This window comes from Hyperoodon ampullatus, assembly GCF_949752795.1.
Source record: "Hyperoodon ampullatus genome assembly, chromosome: 10".
Taxonomy (NCBI): Eukaryota; Metazoa; Chordata; class Mammalia; order Artiodactyla; family Ziphiidae; genus Hyperoodon; species Hyperoodon ampullatus.
In genome coordinates, this window is record NC_136923.1 from 74063482 (window position 1) to 74083495 (window position 20014).

Here is a 20014-nt window from a genome sequence, read left to right on the forward strand (position 1 = left end):
TTCGCACTGCAACAAAGAGTAGGCCCCACTCACCACAACAAAAGAAAGCCAGCGTACCGCAAGGTAGACCAACACAGCCAAAAATAAGTAAATAAATTTTTTAAAAAGCTGCTGCATAATATTCACTAATATAAATACACCAAACATCACTGAACCGTCTCCTAGCATTTAACAATTAGGTTGTTTCCAATTTCTCTTGGTTTTTTAATATAATACTTCAAAGAATATTTTTGTGCATAAATCTTTGTCTTATAATGACTGAATCTCTTATTATTCCCTCAGGGTATTTAGATGTAAAGTTTCAGGGTCAAAATAACAGCTACAGATAAAATTTAGTGGAGTCACTGAAAATAGAATTTATAAAGTTTTTTGCGGAGTGGGGGCCGTGCCCTACAGGAACTTAGTTCCCCGACCAGGGACTAAACCCAGGCCCACGGCAGTGAAAGCGCCAAGTCCTAACCACTGGACCACCAGGGAATTCCCTAAAAAGTTTATTTATTTATTTATTTTTATTTTTTATTTTTTTGCCATACGCGGCCCTCTCACTGCTTTGGCCTCTCCCGTTGCGGAGCACAGGCTCCGGACGCGCAGGCCCAGCGGCCATGGCTCACCGGCCCAGCCGCTCCGCGGCACGCGGGATCCTCCCAGACCAGGGCACGAACCCACGTCCCCTGCATCGGCAGGCGGACTCTCAACTACTGCGCTACCGGGGAAGCCCAAAAGTTTATTTTTAAGAAGAGGTTTGATATGACGGGGCAGGGAGTATGTGGGAAATCTCTGAAATTTCTCCTCACTTTTGCTATAAACCTGGAATGGCGCTAAAAAATAAATTCTATTTAAAAGGGTTGTAACTACATGGAAATAAGTTTATTGGGCTTTTTGGCTATAGTAAGGCCAGCCATCAGAAAGCAGTTCAAGCCCTGGCTCTGCCACCTGCCAGCTGTGTGGCCTTGGGAAGGTCACTCAATCTCTCTGAGCCTCAGTTGCCCCATCTGTGAAATGGAACTCACAGTTGTTGGCTGGATGGAGTGAAATGCTGTATGTTAAGCCCCTAACCTACTGTCAAGTGCTCTGGATCCTGTAGATGGCAGGGGCAGTGACTTGGAAAAGGCTTTGCACACTGTGAAGTGCTCTTCAGATGGGAGGGGGTGTGGCATCTGACTCCTGGTGTGGTGGTGGCACTCTGAGTTCCCTGGACCCGTGAGAGAGTGAGAGAAGGCTGGGTTTGGGGGCCAGGGTGAAGGTGGGAGGGGCCCCTCACCTGGGGAAACGGCTCCGTGGTGGAGCAGCTGAGATGCAGCTGGGCCTGTGGCCTGCGAGGCAGTCCTGTGGCCGCCTCCTCCCCCAGCCCACAGCCCAGGTCTGCAGTTGGGTCCTGCCTCCTCTCAGGTGGGCCATGCCTGGGACTTGGCTGCTGCTTCTCCTGGCCCTCGGGTGTCCAGCCCTGCCCACAGGTGAGCGCCCTCCCTGCATCCCTCTCTGTGCCCCATTAGTCTGCCCAAGCCTACTCCCTCACTCTGGGCGTCCCTAGGTGTGGGAGGGATGCAGGCAGGCAGGACAGAGGTACCTGGGTCCCCTGGGGAGGGTCTCACCAGAAGCCCATCATCCCCTTCCCCATTGTATACTACCTCCCAACTACCTTGCTCTGGGGCCCCCAATTCCTGCTCCCCTGGAGTCCACAGTGTTGGGAGGAAGGGTACTCACCTCTCAGAGCAAGCTGGACAGGTGTGTATGATGGGGTGGGTAGCCTGTCTGTGTTGTGTTATATGGGGTGATGGGGCACGGGCAACATGGTGAGGTCCCACCCTCCTTACTGTCCAGTCTCCTACCCTCAGGGCTCAGGGTGTCTCACATTCACCCCCTGCTCCCCCTAAAAATGGGCTCTCAGAAGTCTCAAGGCCTCAGTGACTTCCCAGTGTATTGACCCCCAACCCCGATCCCAGTCCTCCAAAGATCAAGGCTGGAGACAAAGGAGTCAAATTCTGAGAATTCCAGCTTCATCTAGAAGCTTGTGCATGTTTGCATGTGTGTGGTGGGGATAGGTCCTTGACTTTGAGTTGGGGCATCTCCTTGTTCTAAAGCTGGCCCCCAGTATGTCACCAGCTCGCCCTCGCTAGGGAGATAAACCACACCCATGTGGATTGGGGAGAGCCCATGTCAGGAGGCCTGAGCTCTGGGAAAGAAGCACCTAGGGTGAGGAGGAGCAATCCTGGGAGGTTTCATGGAGGAGGTAGATGCTGAACTCAGCTAGGGGAGTGTGTCTCTCTGTACAGCTGAAAAGACTCAGGAGGTTGATGGTCCTGGAGCTCATTGCCAGCCTTCTCTCCTCTCTTTGTTTGTGATGCCTTATCAATATTAGTATTGATGATACTTATCTGCCAAGGTATTTTATATTCATGATTTTTATTCTTCACAGCAATTTTACTGGGCTGGTGTTATTAACCCCATTATATCACTGGGACAATTAAGACTCTAAATTAAGTGGACAAGTCAAGAGTCAAATCAACTCTGTCTGAGGCCATGTCCCAGGCTTGGTCCACTGTGTCATGTAGCAAATCTTAGTCATCCTTCCAAGTGGGGTAGTATGTGGGATTTGGAGTCACAGAGGTCTGAATTCAAATCCTGAGCGGGCTACTTACCATACTTCTGCTTCTAGGTCAGTTATTCGACCTTCAAGAAATCTTTTGTGAGGGAATTCCCTGGCAGGCCAGTGGTTAGGATTCCTCTGCAGGGGGCACAGTTTCGATCCCTGGTCGGGAAACTAAGATCCCACATGCCACGTGATGCAGCCAAAAAAAAGAAACGTTTTGTGAGCACCCCCCACCTCTAAGTCCCCACGAGATTCTATGGCCTCCCTTCCCAGCACCCTGGAGCATTTCTTTAGCCTGGCTGCACCTAACTCATGGTGTGAATTTGTTTGTAGGTTTTTGTTTTTTTTTTTTGATTGATTGATTTATTTTATTTATTTTGGGCTGCGTTGGATCTTCGTTGCGGTATGCAGGCTTTTCATTAGGGTGGCTTCTCTTGTTGCAGAGCATGGGCTCTAGGCATGCGGGCTTCAGTAGTTGTGGCACGCGGGCTCAGTAGTTGTGGCTCGCGGGCTCTAGAGCACAGGATCAGTAGTTGTGGTGCACGGGCTTAGTTGCTCCGCGGCATGTGGGATCTTCCCAGACCAGGGCTCAAACCTGTGTCCCCGGCATTGGCAGGCGGCTTCTTAACCACTGTGCCACCAGGGAAGTCCCTTGTTTGTAGGTTTTAACCTTTGAGATTTTATTTATATGAAAAGATATCCAACTGTTCTTTTTTTTTTTTTGGCCACACCAAGTGGCTTGTGGTATCTTAGTTCCCCTACCAGGAAGTGAACCCAAGCCATGTCAGTGAAAGCACTGAGTCCTAACCACTAGCCCGCCAGGGAATTCCCGATGTCCAACTATTCAAAAATAAGATTTTGTTATATATTAAATGAGTCATCTTTACCAAAAAGAATAAGTTTTTGGAAAATCAGGACTATTCTGAAAAATATAGGACAAATGTTTGCAATACCCACATGACTTATTTTTGTTTTTTTTAATTATAAAATATATAGACGTACACTTTGTTTTATTTATTTATTTATTTGGCTGTGTCGGGTCTTAGTTGCGGCACTCAGGATCTCCGTTGTGGCATGCGGGATCTTTAGTTGCCGCATGTGAACTCTTAGTTGCGACATGTGGGATCTAGTTCCCTGACCAGGGATCAAATCCGGGCCCCCTGCATTGGGAGCGCAGACTCTTAGCTACTGGACCACCAGGGAAGTGCCCGGACATACACTTTAAATGGGTGAATTGTATGGTAAGTGAATTATATCTAAACAAAGCTGTTAAAAAATACTACAAACTTACAGAATAGAACGGGGAATAATACAACAAACAACCATGCATACTCCACTCAGATTAGCAAATAGTTAAAATGTTGCCATATTTGAATCAAATATTATTTAAAAGAAACAAAAAGTTACAGATATGTTTGAGGCCCCTTTTGATCTCATTCCAGATTCTATTTCCTCCCTTTCCTCCTCAGAGGTAACCACTCTCCTGAGGCTGGCACAACAAGGTACTATAAATATTTGTTTGCACCTGCTGTCTTTCTCATGGGACTGAGATCATTGAGAGCAGGGACAATACTTTAATTAATGTTGTATCCCCAGTGCCTGGCACAGAGAGATTCACATATGATAGATAGGTGACAGAAGGATGGAAGGATGGATGGATGAATGGAAGGAAGGAAAGATGGATAAATGGATGGATGGATGGATGGATGGATGGATAGACATATAGATGGAAAGTAGAAACAAGAGATGTGGAGAAGATGGATGATGGAAGAAAGGATGGATGAGGGACTTCCCTGGTGGCGCAGTGGTTAAGAATCCACCTGCCAATGCAGGGGACACAGGTTCGAGCCCTGGTCCGGGAAGATCCCACATGCCACGGAACAACTAAGTCCGTGTGCCACAGCTACTGATCCTGTGCTCTAGAGCCCGCAAGCCACAACTACTGAGCCCGCGTGCCACAACTACTGCAGCCCACATGCCTAGAGCCTGTGCTCCGCAACAAAGAGTAGCCCCTGCTCACCGCAACTAGAGAAAGCCCGTGCGTAGCAACGAAGACCCAACGCAGACAAAAATAAATAAATAAATAAATAAATAAATAAAAAAGAAAGGATGGATGAATAGATGGGAGAATGAAAGGATGGAGGGAAGGAAGGTGGTTAGATAGGTAAATGCAAGGAGAGAGGGATGGATGAGTGGATAGAAGGATAGACTGATGGTTGGTGGAAGGATAGATGGAAGGAGAGAAATCCAGAGGGGAGGATATGAGATGCTGACCTGGGAGGGCATGGACAGACCTAGCCCCCTACAAGTGTGTGCTCTCTTGCAGGTGTGGGTAGCACACCCTTCCCCTCTCTGGCCCCACCAATCACACTGCTGGTGGATGGGAAGCAGCAGACTCTGGTGGTTTGCCTGGTCCTCGACGTTGCACCCCCTGGCCTTGAGAGTCCCATCTGGTTCTCAGCTGGGAATGGCAGCTCACTGGATGCCTTCACCTATGGCCCTTCCCCAGCAGCTGATGGCACCTGGACTAGCTTGGCTCAGCTTTCCCTGCCTTCTGAGGACCTGGTAGCCTGGGAGACCTTGGTCTGTCACACTGGACCTGGAACTGGGGACCACAGCCAGAGCACACGGCCTCTACAGCTGTCAGGTGGGGACAGAGCCCGGGCCCCTGTGGTTGCTCCCTGCCCCTTTCATACACCCTGAAACCAGGATATGGTGGCAGGGAGGGCAGAATCCAGGCCATGGGGGCGTGAAGGGCATCTAAGTGCCAACCATAGGAGGGTGGTTTCAGGGCCCTGAGTTCTGGGATTTAAAACAGTGATATCTCATTCAAATCCAGGCTCTGATGCATGACTTCCAAGAGGTAATAATGTCTCCTCCCTCCTAGGTTAATATCTTTCTATGTATACCCAGGGTTAATATCTATATCTATATCACCCTAAATATGACACCCTATTAGAATCAAACAATAATTAAATATTAAGTTGCTCTCACTTACTTATTGTTTATTCTGTGCCAGCCACTGATGTAAACACTTTACACTTATGAAGTAGGTCATATTATTCTCCTCATTTTATAGGCACAGAAAGGTTAAGTAACATGTCCAAAGCCAGCTATTATTATTATTGACCAGATGACTTACTTTCTCTTTTTGAATTATGTTTGTTTTCTCATCCTCCAAATAGGAATGTTTGTTGAATAAACGTACTGCCTTCCAAAGAAGGCTGCTAAGAAAATTGATTCCTTGTCTAAAAGTGCTGAGGTATCTCTAGGGGCAGGAGGACAGCCAGGAGAGAGGGAGATCTGGGCCCCTCAGAGGACTTGCTGCAGATGGGCTCAGGATTCCCACTACTGGTTCATTTGTCCACTTATCCAGTGCTCCAAGAAGAGCTGCCCTGAGCAGGGCCAGGGCATAGCACTGGGGTGGAGGGCACAGCCCACCCCAATGACTTACTCCTTTCTCCTTGACTGGCAGGAGAGTCTTCCTCAGCCAGGACCTGCCTCTGGGAGCCTCTCAGGGGTGAGTACTGGGAACCACGACCTCAGTCCCTGTTGGGCTCTGGGCCTGATGGGTCCCCTCAAGAGGCTGCCTTGCTGGGTTGGGGCACTGGCTAGCCTGGGCCTCTGTCTACCCCTGGGTCAGGTGGGGATAGATCCTCTGACCCCAGCATAATTCCTGGACGCCAGTTGAGAAGCACAGGTGAGAGCTAGCAGAAGGGTCCTTGAAGCTCTCCTTGGGCAGCTCAGAGGGATGGTCTCAGCATCCGAGCCTTGGGAGACTCTTGGGAGTCTAGGGAGCCTCGGAAGACAGAGCGGAGGAAAGTCCCACCCCCCGCTGGATGCAGTCATGAGCCAGGTTCTACTTCCCTACCAAACAGATAAATCTGAGCTGGTGTCTCTTCTCTGCAACCAAATGCTAATTCCTGCCTGGCTTGCATCCCCTTGGTTGCTGGGGAATAAAATTAAATGAAGGCTAGGAAGGTGTGTGTTATTATCACCAGTCAGAGCTGAGGTTAGACACCAGGAAGGACGTCCCCTGGATTCCCTCTCCTCTGGTGAACCTTCTCGGGTGCGTGGCGCTGAGCGCCAGCCTCCAGGCCGCTCACCGGTTCCTTCTCTCCTGCAGGGACCCGGGGCCAGGCGCTGCGGCTCGGGGCGCTGCGGCTGCTGCTCTTCAAGCTGCTGCTGTTGGATGTGCTTCTGACCTGCAGCCGCTTCCGCGCCCCGCCCGCCGCGCGGAGGGACCCGGCCCGGGCGCCTCGCCCTGGGGACCCCGGGCTCCCCGCGGCCCCGCGGGCGGACCACCTTCTCCTCCCGCAGCCTCCGCCACCGGAAGGATCGCCCGCAAACCCCACCAACTGGATTCGCCGCAATGATGGGTGGACCACAGGCCGAGGGCTCAGCCTGTCCACCCCGCCGGCGCTGCAGCGCCGGGACGGCCGCTGGGTTCACACCCGCCCTCCGGGTCAGGATCCCAGGAGCCCTGTCTGGGAGGAGGGCCCGCTGGTGCTCAGGGCGTGGCGCTCGGGACCCGCCCTCAGTATTCCTGCCTCCAGCCTTAGAGCATTTCTCTGCGATCTGCCTCCTCCAGTTGACCCGAGCTTCCCCGGGGGCTAGGCTCCGTCTCCCCCTTCAGACTGACGGCTTTCTGAGGGAAAAGGCTTTGTCTCTCCCATCAGATTGGAAGCCCCTTGAGGGTGGTGATTGACCCAGACACTGGGACATTTGAGGTGCTGATAACTGAGAACAATTAAAGGAGAACTTATATGACACAAGCAAATGAAAATGTCTGCTCTGGGAGGAGGGAATTTGGCAGATTTACAGGAGACAGAAATCTGGGAAGGCTTCCTGAGGGTGAGAGCCTGGAAACTGCAGAGTGGGGCTGGGTGTTGGGGTGGATGTGGTCCCAACTCTGTCTCCTTTCCTCATCACCAGGCATGGGGCAAGGCCCCCTCTCTGTCTCCTCACCCTCGCCCTGACCTCTCTGAGAGGTCAGGGTGAGGAGCCCAGGAACCCAGGAAGATGGGGCGCTGGGCCTGATGTGAAGTCTTGTACAGACTTGACAGAAAAGAATAGGACCAGGGGCTTCCCTGGTGGCACAGTGGTTGGGAGTCCTCCTGCCGATGCAGGGGACACGGGTTCGTGCCCCAGTCCGGGAAGATCCCACATGCTGCGGAGCGGCTGGGCCCGTGAGCCATGGCCGCTGAGCCTGTGCGTCCGTAGCCTGTGCTCCAGAACGGGAGAGGCCACAACAGTGAGAGGCCCGCATACCGCAAAAAAAAAAAAAAAAAAATAGGGCCAGGATTCCAGAGTAATAGGATCATAACCACTGCCAAGAGCACAGATAGTAATTCCAAACTTATACATTATTAATCAATTAAGGGTCATTATTCATTTGACAAATATTCACTGAGCTTCAACTCTGAGCCAGGCACTAAAGAGGTTTTAGTTTCGTTTTGTTTTGTTTCCTAAAGAGGGTTCTTGCACTGATAGAATATGAGGCTCCCACAATGGGGTGTAACCTGTGTGTCTTCTGTTAGTCCAGCTCTTGCAGGAAACCCTGCCTTTTCCAGAGTTTCCTCTCCAGTAATCACCCCAAGAATCTCTGGGTGCATTCATGTGAATCCAGATGTCCCCTGGGGCAGTGCAGGACAGTTCCCTGGATCAATGGCCCTACTTCAGTCTTCCTTCCGCCAACGTGGCGGTGAGGAACTGTACTCTAACACTCCCCACACACATGGCGTCAGTGACTCCCAGCTTGCCAGAGCCCCTTTGCCCTTTTAGCTACTCTTCCACGAAAACCCTCACCTCTCCTCCACTGTTCATCTCTCACCAGCCTGTAAGGAGATTCTCCCAGCTCTTTTTTGGATCCTTCAAGGAGGGAGAGGGCAACAACTTCTGGGGAATCAACCTGTCCACCATCCCCACAGAGCCGGCTCCTTCCCTAACACACAGAATGAGGGAGGGGTAGGCTGGGTGGGGGTGGGGGCGTATCCAGCCATAATCTCAAAGTTTCTCCAGCCATTGTCCCTTCCCAGCTCTCAGCCCAGATGTTGAGCCCAGGGCTCCTGCCAAACTAAGCTGTGCCTCAGTAAATGTCCTCTCAGAGGCCCTTTTGTTTATTCTGGAAGCAGGCTTCCCTTAGCTTCAGTGCTCCTACCCATCTTGCCCCCCTTCCCCCAATCCTGCCCTGCCCCAGACTCTGAATCCCCACTGTGGTGGCTTAATGTTATTTCCCAAGAGGGCTCCTGGCCAGACTCTTGAGCCTCCTCAAGTCTTTTGAAGCCTAGAGAGCATGGAGGACCTCAGGACAATGTCCTGTCCCTCTACACTGTAGTATGAATTCTACATACCACAGCTCCTGCCTAACCAAAGTGCCTTGTCACCCACACAACTGTTTTGAGCAAGAAACTAAGATCAGGGGCTTCCCTGGTGGCACAGTGGTTAAGAATCCGCCTGCCAATGCAGGGGACACGGGTTCGAGCCCTGGTCCAGGAAGATCCCACATGCCTGGAAGCAACTAAGCCCGTGTGCCACAACTACTGAGCCTGTGCTCTAGAGCCCAAGAGCCACAACTACTGAAGCCCGCTCGCCGAGAGCCTGTGCTCTGCAACAAGAGAAGCCACCGCAATGAGAAGCCCATGCACCACAAAAAAGAGTAGCCCATGCACCACAAAAAAGAGTAGCCCCTGCTCGCAGCAACTAGAGAAAGCCCACACATAGCCAAAAATAAATAATTAAATAAATAAATTTTTTTAAAAAAGAAACTAAGATCAGGAAATGACAAGTCAATGGACTGAGCATCAGTGCTTTAAAGTCTTTATAAAATAGCATAAATATCCAACCTCTAGGAAGGAAACAAGAGGCACTGGGAAACACAGATTTATGGACAAAAATGGAATTTGCAGACAACCTCCCAGAGAAGCCAGCCTTGGTCTGTGCGTGTCCATAGAACACTGAGCTCAGGGGCAGCCTGAAGCAGCCCCAAAGACCCAGAGAGTCCTCCTCTTGATGACACAGCACAAGGGGGTTTCACTCAGCAACTCCTTGTGCTAGGCACCCTGTTGCTGGGGAGATGGAAGGGAAATCAATCATTCATTAGCCAAGTCCCTGCCTTGTGGGAGCTCAGAATCCAAAGAAATAAACAATAGGCCAGAAAAGGGAGCCAGATTACACACTAAAAAGAAAATTATTGCATGAACTTTTTACAATCTGCTCAATAAGCTTTAATTCTATTAACCCCTTTGAGCGTCACAGGAACAGGCAAGTCTTGAACAGCAGCTAGGAGGATCACTTTGTCATCATACAGATAAAAGCTGAGGCTCAGAGAAGAAATTATTTGTTCTAGTTCTCACTGGGACAAATCTAGGGTTACTGGGCCCTAAGAAAGCTGATTGAAGGCTGGGGACTCTTTGAATCGTCCAGGTCTCATCCACAGCGCCTACTGGAGTGACTGGCAATTAGAACAATAACAACAGCAGCAATAATAATAATAAAATTTAAAAACTGGTTCTCTGTAAGTACTAGCTTCATAATGACCCCAGGGGAGAAGCGACGTGCAAGGAGGTGGCGAAGGCAGTGAAGACTGTCTTTCCCATACCTTTCAGGACCAGGGCGCTGCTTCCTCTCCCCTAGCCCTGATCCTCCAACCCCTCCCAGAGCCTCCGTTATGGGATGGGAAAAGATGTTGCCATAGGTCACTGAGGGCACCATCCACTCTCTCATTGGCCGAGGACGAAAAAAGATCGTCCTCCCTTTCGCTAGAAGGCAAACCCCGAAAAGCCCATTGGCTGACTAGTCCGCGGGCCTCGGTCGGCTCTGGGGGCCGGACGAGGCGGCCTGAAGCGGGAGCAGGCGAGGGCGGGGGGCTCCCCGTTGGCCTGGTTACGCTGAGGCACGTGTGCAGTCCCGGAAGCGGCTCCGGGAAGCTGCCTAGCTCGCGCAGCCGGAGGAAGCGCAGCCGGGTCCGCTCGGGTCGGGTCCGGCTGGGCCATGGAGCTATTACCTGAGCCCGCGTCCCCGCCCCGGCCCGGGCCCAGGCCCCGCTGTCTTCTGCTTCTCCCCTTGCTATTGCTGCTGCTGCTACTCCTGGCGGCCCCGGAGCTGGGCCCGAGGCAGGCGCGAGCAGAGGAGACCGACTGGGTTCGACTGCCCAGCAAATGCGAAGGTGAGGGGGCGGGGCTTGCGGAGAAGCGTCGGGGGATCGAAGGTCCTGGGCTCTCCAGCGGGTCTCCACTCCCTGACCCTGGTATGTGCCTGGCCCTGTGCTGGACGTTGGGGACACAGGGGCGGGCGAGAGTTCAGGTCTCAGTGCACTTGGAGCTCAGAAGTCGGTGAAAACAAGCACTTATAATCGGGGTAGTAGATGCCGTGATAAGGGAGGCACAGAACTTTGGGGGCTGGGTGAGGAACATCTAAATCTAGCCCAGAGATGGGGGGAAAGGCTACGTCCAGGAAGCCCTGAATGATTAGGAGTTAGCCGGGTGAAGAGAAGCGAAGCCACAGATGGAGAGGCCTACAAGCAAAGGACAAGTTTGAGGAACTGAAAAGATCCATATGACTGGTCTTGGGGGAAGAAGAGCTTGAGACGCTCCCTTTGTGCCCTCACCGCAACCTACTTTGTGTCACTGGAAGTCTCCCCCACTAGCTGTGAGCTCCTTGAGGGCAGCGACCTTGACTCAGATAGCTATTCACACAGTGCCTAGTAGGCAGCCAGTAGTTGTATTTGGAATAAGTATGAGTGAAGGGGGGTGGGGGTGCTGTGGGTGTGTGGAGGGGGGAGGAGGGTCTGAGCCCGAAGGGGTCACTTTAGGAGAAGAAGAGAGCTTGGGGGAACTTCCTGAGGGAGGAAGATTTTAGGAATATGGGAAAAGAGTAAATCCCAAAGGCCTCCCAAGGTGTGGCACTGGAGAGAGAGAGAAGGAGAGGGCGTGGGAAAGAGAGAAAAGAGCGCCAGCACACAAACCAGCGATTCAGGACTGCGAAGGGCCTACCTTTTTTTCCCTCCCCTCCATTTCTGTTTCCTCCTCAGGCCTTTACACCCACTCCTTCCTTTTCCCCTCCCTAACCCCAGCCCCCCACGAAAGTTGGCTATAAATCTGTTGCATCCTAATACAAAGCGTACAGTCGGCCAGAGGTTCCCCAAGCACTGGGAAGTGGGGGTAGTTTGGAAGGCGTAATCTTTTTGTTTGAGAGATTAAAGGTGAGATGCTTCAGAGATGAGCTGACCTCACTGGTCGGCCTCCCAATGTGGATTCTAGCCTCTACTTTCTCCCTCACTGCCTTGAATAGACAGTCAGAGGGTTATGATGCCTTCCTTTCACTCTTCTTTTAGTCATAGCCAACATCTTTTGGGGGTTTCAGTTCCCCTTCTCATTTCCTATCTTATTCTAATACCAAAGAGCCCTTACTGTTTCTCTTATTATTCTCATAGCCTAAGAAGCTCACATTTCTTTTCCTAAGACTCAAAATAGCACAGAGCTGGCAAAGATCTTTAGATCATTCTAGTCCGACCTGATTTTGTAGGTAATTAATAAAAATAATTTTAAAGGGATTTTCAGTCATAGGATGGCTTGGCAAACTCCAACCCTTTGGCTCCTCTTAATCATGTATATTTACTTTTACTTACCACTGTGACATCTTTGATATTAAATGCTGACTATCTGGCCAACAAATCCTGCCTCCTGGCTCAGTAGCCTGAGTGGAAGAGGCCTTGGCACAGAGGAAGGAGAACCTGCCCAGAAAAAAGTGGGTGGATGTCCATGAGGATCTGGGGTCTGTGCCATGGGTCTCCTCCAAGTCTGGTTCTGGGTGTGACCCCCAGACGGGGTCTTGAAGAGGTAAGGTTTGGAAGAGTTGGGCAGCAAGGTTGTGGTTGATGGGTATAAGAGAGATGAGTTGATGGGTTCCAACCTCCGGGGCCTGGCATACTGCATGTTGAGGGTGTGGAAGAGCGGGGCACAGGAGCCATAACAATGATGAGCTTGCACACAGTACAGGACAGAAGAGAGGAGGGAGCCCAGATCGTCCTGGATGGAGAGCCAGGGAGGTGAGACACCCTCAATTCATTGCAGACTCTGAGGTCACTGGCTTACATTTTGGAATTTTCATGTGTTCCAAGTTCTCCAAGCCATCTATTAATGCACATGTTATAAAATTTCACCAAACAAGCCTGCAGGGGATTTATTTGTTTCAGTAGTAAGTTGCTTTCCTCCCCAACTCTGCTGTTGGTGTTATAACAACGCTGATGGCATTTAGCCTGCAGACCATGTTCCACTCGGAGACATCAGAAGCTGCTCGAGCACCAGCACAGTCTCTGTGAGCAATATTTATCAAGTATCCAACACATACAAAGTCCAAGACTAGAGGAATAAAGAAAAAAATCCAGTACATTATCCTCATTTTGAGTGCCCTTGTAGTCGAATCAGAGAGACACATGAGATGACGGAGGCCCTTAGTGAGAGCATGGATCCTACAGAGTCTCAGAATGAAATCAAGAGCAGGTGGGATTCATCCAGAAGGGCTTCCTGGGTGAGGAGGTTTTTAAGGTGAGGTTAGGAGATTGGACAGACAACCCCTGAAGGGGGACATCATGCACTTTCCTGAAGCCCCAGGCACTGCCCACTTTCAGTGCTAGCACTCCTTATGCAATGGTAATTATTTGTTTACACTTCTCTCTTCTCCATTAGACTGAGTATCTGGAAGGGAGGGACCTTGTTTCTGTCTGTGTATCCCCAGGCAGTGCCTGACACACAGGATTTGCTTAATAACTGTTCGAGGAAGTGTAAGAGGAAATGTGAAAATAAATGAACAAAAACAGTAGAAACAGGCCTGTGGGGGGAATGGAGCAAATAAACTTGGTAGGAATAGAGTGCTCGTGTTGGAACAACATATGAAATCAAGAAATAAAACAGCCATGAAAGACATTTTGGGGGGCTTCCCTGGTGGCACAGTGGTTAAGAACCCACCTGCCAATGCAGGGGACACGGGTTTGAGCCCTGGTCCAGGAAGATCCCACATGCCATGGAGCAACTAAACCTGTGCACCGCAACTACTGAGCCTGTGCTCTAGAGCCTGCGAGCCACGACTGCTGAGCCCGCATGCCACAACTACTGAAGCCCGTGAGCCTAGAGCCCGTGCTCTGCAGCAAGAGAAGCCGCCGCAGTGAGAAGCCCGCGCACCGCAACGAAGAGTAGCCCCCGCCCACCGCAACTAGAGAAAGCCCGTGTGAAGCAAAGAAGACCCAACACAGACAAAAATAAATTAATTAATTAAAAAAAATTTTTAATAAAAGATTTTAAAAAGACATTTGGAGAGCAACTGGGGAAATTTGAATGTGGACTGAGTATTAGATGATATTGGAATTGTTGCTAATCTTCCGAGTATGGTGATTTTTATGGTTAGGTAGGAGAAGGTCCTTGTTCTCAAGAGATGCGTGATGACTTGTTTAGGAGTGATGTAAGTCTACTTACTTTCAGAATGATTTAGCAAAAACAATGTGTATATTGTTGATATCTATTATTATCACATTGCTTTATATTATATATTGGGGAGAGAGTGATAAATCACTAACGACTGTTTTTTTGTTTTTACTAACAACTGTTGACTGTGAGTGGAAGGTATATAGTTATTCATTGTACTCTTTCAGCATTTCAGCTTTTCTATATGTTTGAACATTTTTTAAGTAAAATAAATGATTGTGGGGGTGGGGAGCAGGAAGGAGCTGGGAGAAATGAAGCCAGTAGGAATAAGGGCCAAGAGTGGACAGGGGACAGTGGATCTTGGAGCCCGCTTTCACCTACTGAGCTCCATTTGGTGGTCTGGTGCTAACTCCTTTCTGTGCTCCAAGCATTGACTCAACCCAGTCTGGGAGAGGCGTCCACTTGGGTCTGTTTTGCTGGGAGCCAGCTCCCGTCAAAGGCTCAGATGCACTCAGTAGGCTGTGCTGTGTCTCCTTCCCCCAGTGTGTAAATACGTCGCAGTGGAGCTGAAGTCAGCCTTTGAGGAAACTGGCAAGACCAAGGAAGTGATTGACATGGGCTATGGCATCCTGGACCGGAAGACCTCAGGAGTCAAATACACCAAGTCGTAAGTGAAGTGGTAGGGAGGGGGGCACTGGCCTGGTCTGCTTTTTCCTCGAGGCATCAGCAGCTTGAAGTTCCCTTCTCCCTTCTGGCTAGGCAGACCCACCAAAGGGAGGCAGCTCTGAGACCTAAGTTTGCCCACTGGTTCTATCCCCAACTAATTGTGTGGCCTTCATAAATCCCTGAATGCCTCTGGGCTTCACATTCCTCATCTGTAAAAGCAAGACTGTTGGACCTTATCAGTGATTCCCAGGCTCTTGGATTTTATGGATTAATTTTTTTAAATATAGGATTACTGGGGAATTCCCTGGCGGTCCAGTAGTTAGGACTGGGAGCTTTCACTGCCATGGCCTGGGTTCAATCCCTGGTCAGGAAACTAAGATCCTGCAACCCTCACAGCGTGGCCTAAGGAAAAAAAAAATGACCAACTTTTAACTTTGCCAGGTATAAATATTAAAAACAAACCAAAAAACACTTCCATCAACTATGATCATCCTTTCAAAATGAAGTGATATCCTAACATCAGACTTTAATACATTTTGCTTTATTTTTTAAAAATATACTGAATCATTTAGCTTTATTAAAACAAAGCAAAACAAAACTTCCTTCCCGTAGAGCTGTTAAAATTGTGTCTCTCTGGTCTGTGTTCCAGCATTTCAGAGCCCCCCCGCCCCAGATGACCTATCTTCCTTCCAGCTCTGCCTTCCCGTTGGTGAGATGTGCAGGTGTTGGGGTAGCAGGGCTGGAGGGACAGACCACTAATCCACCGGGGTGAGGAGGGGAACTCAGGCCCTCTCGTGCTGCTGTCTCGGCAGGGACTTACGGTTAATCGAAGTCACTGAGACCATTTGCAAGCGGCTCCTGGACTACAGTCTACACAAGGAGAGGACTGGCAGCAACCGATTTGCCAAGGTTGGGTTTATGCTGGCCCTTCATCCCCACCGGGGCCAGGCTGCATGTTTAAGTGTGTCTGCTGGTCTGGGTGCCACTGGAAGATCGTGCCCTGGGAGCATCCCTCCTCGGTCTCTCCCCATTCTTCATCCGTTGCTGTTGGCACCCCTCCCCTTCTGAGCAGCCTGACTTTTCAGTGGCAGTGGGCACATCCCTGATGGTCTGGGCCTGCCCACTGGGGTCTTGCCTCAGCCCCAGATAGAAATGCTCCCGGGTGGCAGCCCCCTCGGAGGCCTAAGCACTTGCACAGAGAGAACTCAGGCTGTGCCGAATTGTGAGGGTTTAGAGGAGATGTCAGAAGACTCTTGGGGGGCGGTGACTGCCACGTCCCTCCTCTGGGCCCACAGGGCCCCTACCTGGACCTCCATCATGGTGCCTTTGTGACATTTATTGTGCTTACTGTGTACACGAATGCTTCTCTCCCTGGAGAATGAGCTTTCTTGCAACAAGGCCCATGTTTCTTTGTCTCTGCATCTTCCATGTTTGGTAGGAGAGTTGTCTCCCACATTTCTCCACCTAAGTACCCTTACAGCAAAGGAGATCCATCAGAAACCCCTGGGAAACCTAGATGAATAGTATCAAACCACAGAAGTCTTAGGTTTTATCTTTATAATTGGTGTTAATGTTGTACTTGGTAATAAATCCATGTTTAATGTAAAAATGTTTAACATTATTTTCCATAGCAAAAAAATTAGAACCAACCTAACCATTCACCAGTGGTTAAATAAATCAGTGTGGCCGTTCAGTAGGCCATTTTGCAAAGTGTAAAACGAAGAATGAGATAGCTTTTTATGAACTGAACTAAGATCATCTCCAAAGTATATTATTAAGTGAAAAAGGCAAGGTGCCGAATGGTGTGTATGATACATACTGCTGCTTGTGTAAAAAGTGGGGGTGGAAGAGAGGATATATTTGTGTGTATATTTGCTTCTAGTCACGTGCATGATCTCTGGAAAGACAGAGGAGAAATAGATAGTGTGTTGTCTCCGTGGAGAAGAATATTTTTTACGCAACCAAGAGTCCTCCCTGCTTCGCTTGTGCCTCTTCCCCGCAAGGAAAGACACAAGCCATAGGAAGAACCGAAGCAGGGAGTGGGCTTGGATATGGGGGAGGCCACAGTGAGGGGAAGGAGCCAAGACCAACTTATTTCCTGGAAAAGGAGTATTTGTCCAAAGGGCCTGAGGGCAACAGCAGACTTTTTTGGTTTTTGGGTTTTTTAATAAATTTATTTATTTTTATCTGTGTTGGGTCTTCGTTGATGCATATGGGCTTTCTCTAATTGCAGCGAGCGGGGGCTACTCTTCATTGCGGTGTGCCGGTTTCTCATTGCGGTGGCTTCTCTTGTTGCGGAGCACGGGCTCTAGAGCACAGGCTCAGTAGTTGTGGCACATGGGCTTAGTTGCTCCATGGCATGTGGGATCTTCCCAGACCAGGGCTTGAACCCGTGTCCCCTGCATTGGCAGGCAGATTCCCAACCACTGTGCCACCAGGGAAGCCCCAGCAGACCTTTTGGAAAGGAGTGTGGGGAGGCAGGACAGGGCGTGTGTGTGGGGGGGTTGTGGGATGCAGGCCTCAAAGAGGGGAGGGGAAGGTCAGGACAAGTGTGAGAAGCTGTAGGGGGTCTTGACTTCCAGCTGGGTCCTTGGGCCCCCAGCTCCACCGGGAGAGGAGGAGGCAGGGAGAGGAAGGGTCTCTGCCTCTCATGTCCGGTCGCCTCTTCCAGGGCATGTCGGAGACCTTTGAGACGCTACACAACCTGGTGCACAAAGGGGTCAAGGTGGTGATGGACATCCCCTACGAGCTGTGGAACGAGACCTCTGCAGAGGTGGCTGACCTCAAGAAGCAGGTACGGACCCCTCGGCCCTCAGAGGCCAGCTGTGCCCCACAGAGCTGGGTGGTGGGGGGTCCTCGGCTGAGGAAGGCCACCAGGAGCCGGGGGACCGTGGTCAAGTCGTTTCACCCCTCTGGCTGCAGCCTCCTCGGGAATCAGCCACCAGCCTGGTGGGCGGCGGGGCTCGGCTGGGCTCCTCTGGGAGAAGTCGGCGCCAGGCTTTGCCAACGCGAGGCGTTGTGGTTAACAGTGTGACGTGCTGGTGGAGGAGTTTGAGGAGGTGATCGAGGACTGGTACAGGAACCACCAGGAAGAGGACCTGACTCAGTTCCTCTGCGCCAATCACGTGCTGAAGGGCAAGGATACCAGTGAGTCTGAGGGCATGTCGGCCCTCGATCGTGTTGTTTGCCTCCCCCTCAGGGGACGTGGGTAGGGGGAGGACGGAAAAGAAATAAGAAGTGGGGGGGGCCTCCCTGGTGGCGCAGTGGTTGAGAGTCCGCCTGCCGATGCAGGGGATACGGGTTCGTGCCCCGGTCTGGGAGGATCCCATATGCCGCGGAGCGGCTGGGCCCGTGAGCCATGGCTGCTGAGCCTGCGCATCCGGAGCCTGTGCTCCGCAACGGGAGAGGCCACAACAGTGAGAGGCCCGCGTACCACAAAAAAAAAAAAAAAAAAAAAAAAAAAAAAAGAAGTGGGGGCATCGTAGCATCTGTCCTCAGGGAGCTGGATGGGACAGGGTGGGGTCAAGGCCTAACATGCCCAGTGCAGAGTAACGTGCGGATGCCTCAGATGCCCCAGAACGGGCCTGGGGCCACAGCGAGGCAGAGCTGGGACCCGTTCCAGTCGCCGCCCCCAGTGGCTCCGCAGCCAGTTCTCCTCACCCAGCAAAGCAGTCTGTTGACGGTGTCTCTCCTCCTTGCCCCAGGCTGCCTGGCAGAGCGGTGGTCTGGCAAGAAGGGGGACACAGCCGCCCTGGGGGGGAAGAAATCCAAGAAGAAGAGCGGCAGGGCCAAGGCCTCGGGTGGCGGCAGCGGTGGCAGCAAACAGAGGAAGGAGCCGGGTGGCCTCGAGGGAGACCCCAGCCCCGAGGAGGACGAGGGCATCCAGAAGGCTTCTCCCCTCACCCGCGGCCCCCCCGAGGAGCTCTGAGCCTAACTCAGCGCTCCTGCTGACCCAGAGCCCTGACCTGGGAGCTGAAGGATCTGGGCCCTGCCTCTGGCAGACAGAGCGGCACCGGGCTTCAGCTGTGCCTGCCTGGGCTGCGCCTCTTCTGCCGCAGACGGACTCCAGCCCTGGAAGAACTCAGATCAGCTGCAGGCAGCCCAGGCCGGCCTTTTCCCTCTGCCCAGCGTTCCTCTCCTGACCCAGACTTCAGGCGGGCTCTGCGCTCTCAGGACTGCCCAGGACTCCAGTGTGAACTCGGGCAGGCAGGTGTCGAGCTGGGCCCCGGAACTGGGGCTCCAGAGCCCCGCACGCCCTCGCTCCTCCGGCACTGACACCGGGAAGCAAGACTGAGGCCCCAGCTCCTCCTCTCTGCACCCACCCCTCCTGTGGACACCTTGCACTCTGCCCGGCCCTGCCCAGGGCTCACGGAGTAAAAACCTTTCGGCCTTTTTCCGTTGGATTTCTGAGTCCTTTTCAGCCCCTCAGAGGGGCCTGGAGCCCCCTGTGGCTCTTCCCTGCCCCTCACCTTCCAGCCTTGGGGGCTGAGGATGGGAGGCTGTTCCCATCCTCCCATCACTGAGGCCGAACCTGCTGACTGTGGGGAAAGCAAGTGCAGGGAGGGCCCGGGGGGGCTGGGGCGAGGGGTGGGCCTTGGGTATGCGGTGGGGCCAGGCACAGTGCTCCGGTGCTGCCCCTCAGCTGCTCTTGGTCTCCCCGAGCCCCCCAGGCCGGGAGGGGCCTCACTTGTGCCCTGGCACCTGGCTGCCCTCATTCCTTCCCTCCCTCCCGCCTCTCCTCTCCCCGCCACCAAGGCCTTCCCGTTGGTTGTGTAAGGTGTACGCCAGTGACCCCACCAGCTCCCGCCCCTCGTCTCCACCTCCGCCTGGCCCTGCCTGTTGGTCTTGACCCTTGTTCCCTGATGACCACACCTGACCACTCCATGCTCCCCAGCTGTTGTGCCCGGAGCCCGCAGGGGAGGGAGGACACCCCAGTCCCCCCAAAACAGCTGGTTGCACCATGTTCTCTGGGAGTAGGGGAGAAACAGGAAGGCTGGCCTCTGGGGAGAAGGGATGGGCGGCTCCGGCACCTCCCTGTCTGTCCTGAAGGCAGAGATCTGTGGTGGGTCAGAAGCATTAGTGGTGACAGCTGCGAGTAGTCAGTGCTTTAACCCTGCAGTGCACTCGGGTGGGTGCTGTTAGCCCCATTTTGTAGAAGAGGGAACTGAGGTTCAAGTCACAGGACGCGCTCGAAGTCCTGTTGACAGTGGCACAGCTGCCCGCGGACCCTGGCTTTGAGACCCCCGCCCACTGTATTCCCGCAGCCCCAGGGCCCCTCTCCCAACACCTGGCATCAGCCATGTGATTCGCATTGAACTGGTTTGGTTTCTTGCCCGTA

The 20014-nt window shown here is 52.1% G+C and overlaps 2 protein-coding genes across 3 annotated transcripts; both read left to right on the forward strand.

Annotated features, from left to right (window-relative positions):
• Positions 1-1396: 1396 nt before the first annotated feature.
• PTCRA (pre T cell antigen receptor alpha) lies at positions 1397-7207 on the forward strand (the record flags this gene model as incomplete). The annotated part of the gene is made up of 5 exons (XM_079713683.1): positions 1397-1454; positions 4060-4092; positions 4917-5237; positions 6066-6110; positions 6717-7207. The coding sequence occupies 5 exons, from the start codon at positions 1397-1399 to the stop codon at positions 7205-7207; spliced, it is 948 nt and encodes a 315-aa protein (XP_079569809.1).
• Positions 7208-10582: 3375 nt separating this feature from the next.
• CNPY3 (canopy FGF signaling regulator 3) lies at positions 10583-19060 on the forward strand (the record flags this gene model as incomplete). 2 transcript variants are annotated; one of them, XM_079713836.1, is made up of 7 exons in its annotated part: positions 10583-10757; positions 14554-14677; positions 15334-15385; positions 15463-15585; positions 17348-17470; positions 17706-17823; positions 18381-19060. In XM_079713836.1, the coding sequence occupies 7 exons, from the start codon at positions 10583-10585 to the stop codon at positions 18602-18604; spliced, it is 939 nt and encodes a 312-aa protein (XP_079569962.1). In that variant the 3' UTR covers positions 18605-19060. The 2 variants fall into 2 exon arrangements, with proteins under 2 accessions (XP_079569962.1, XP_079569963.1); XM_079713837.1 differs by lacking the exon at positions 15334-15385 and having other exon boundaries at positions 15489-15585.
• Between the last annotated feature and the right edge of the window lie 954 nt (positions 19061-20014).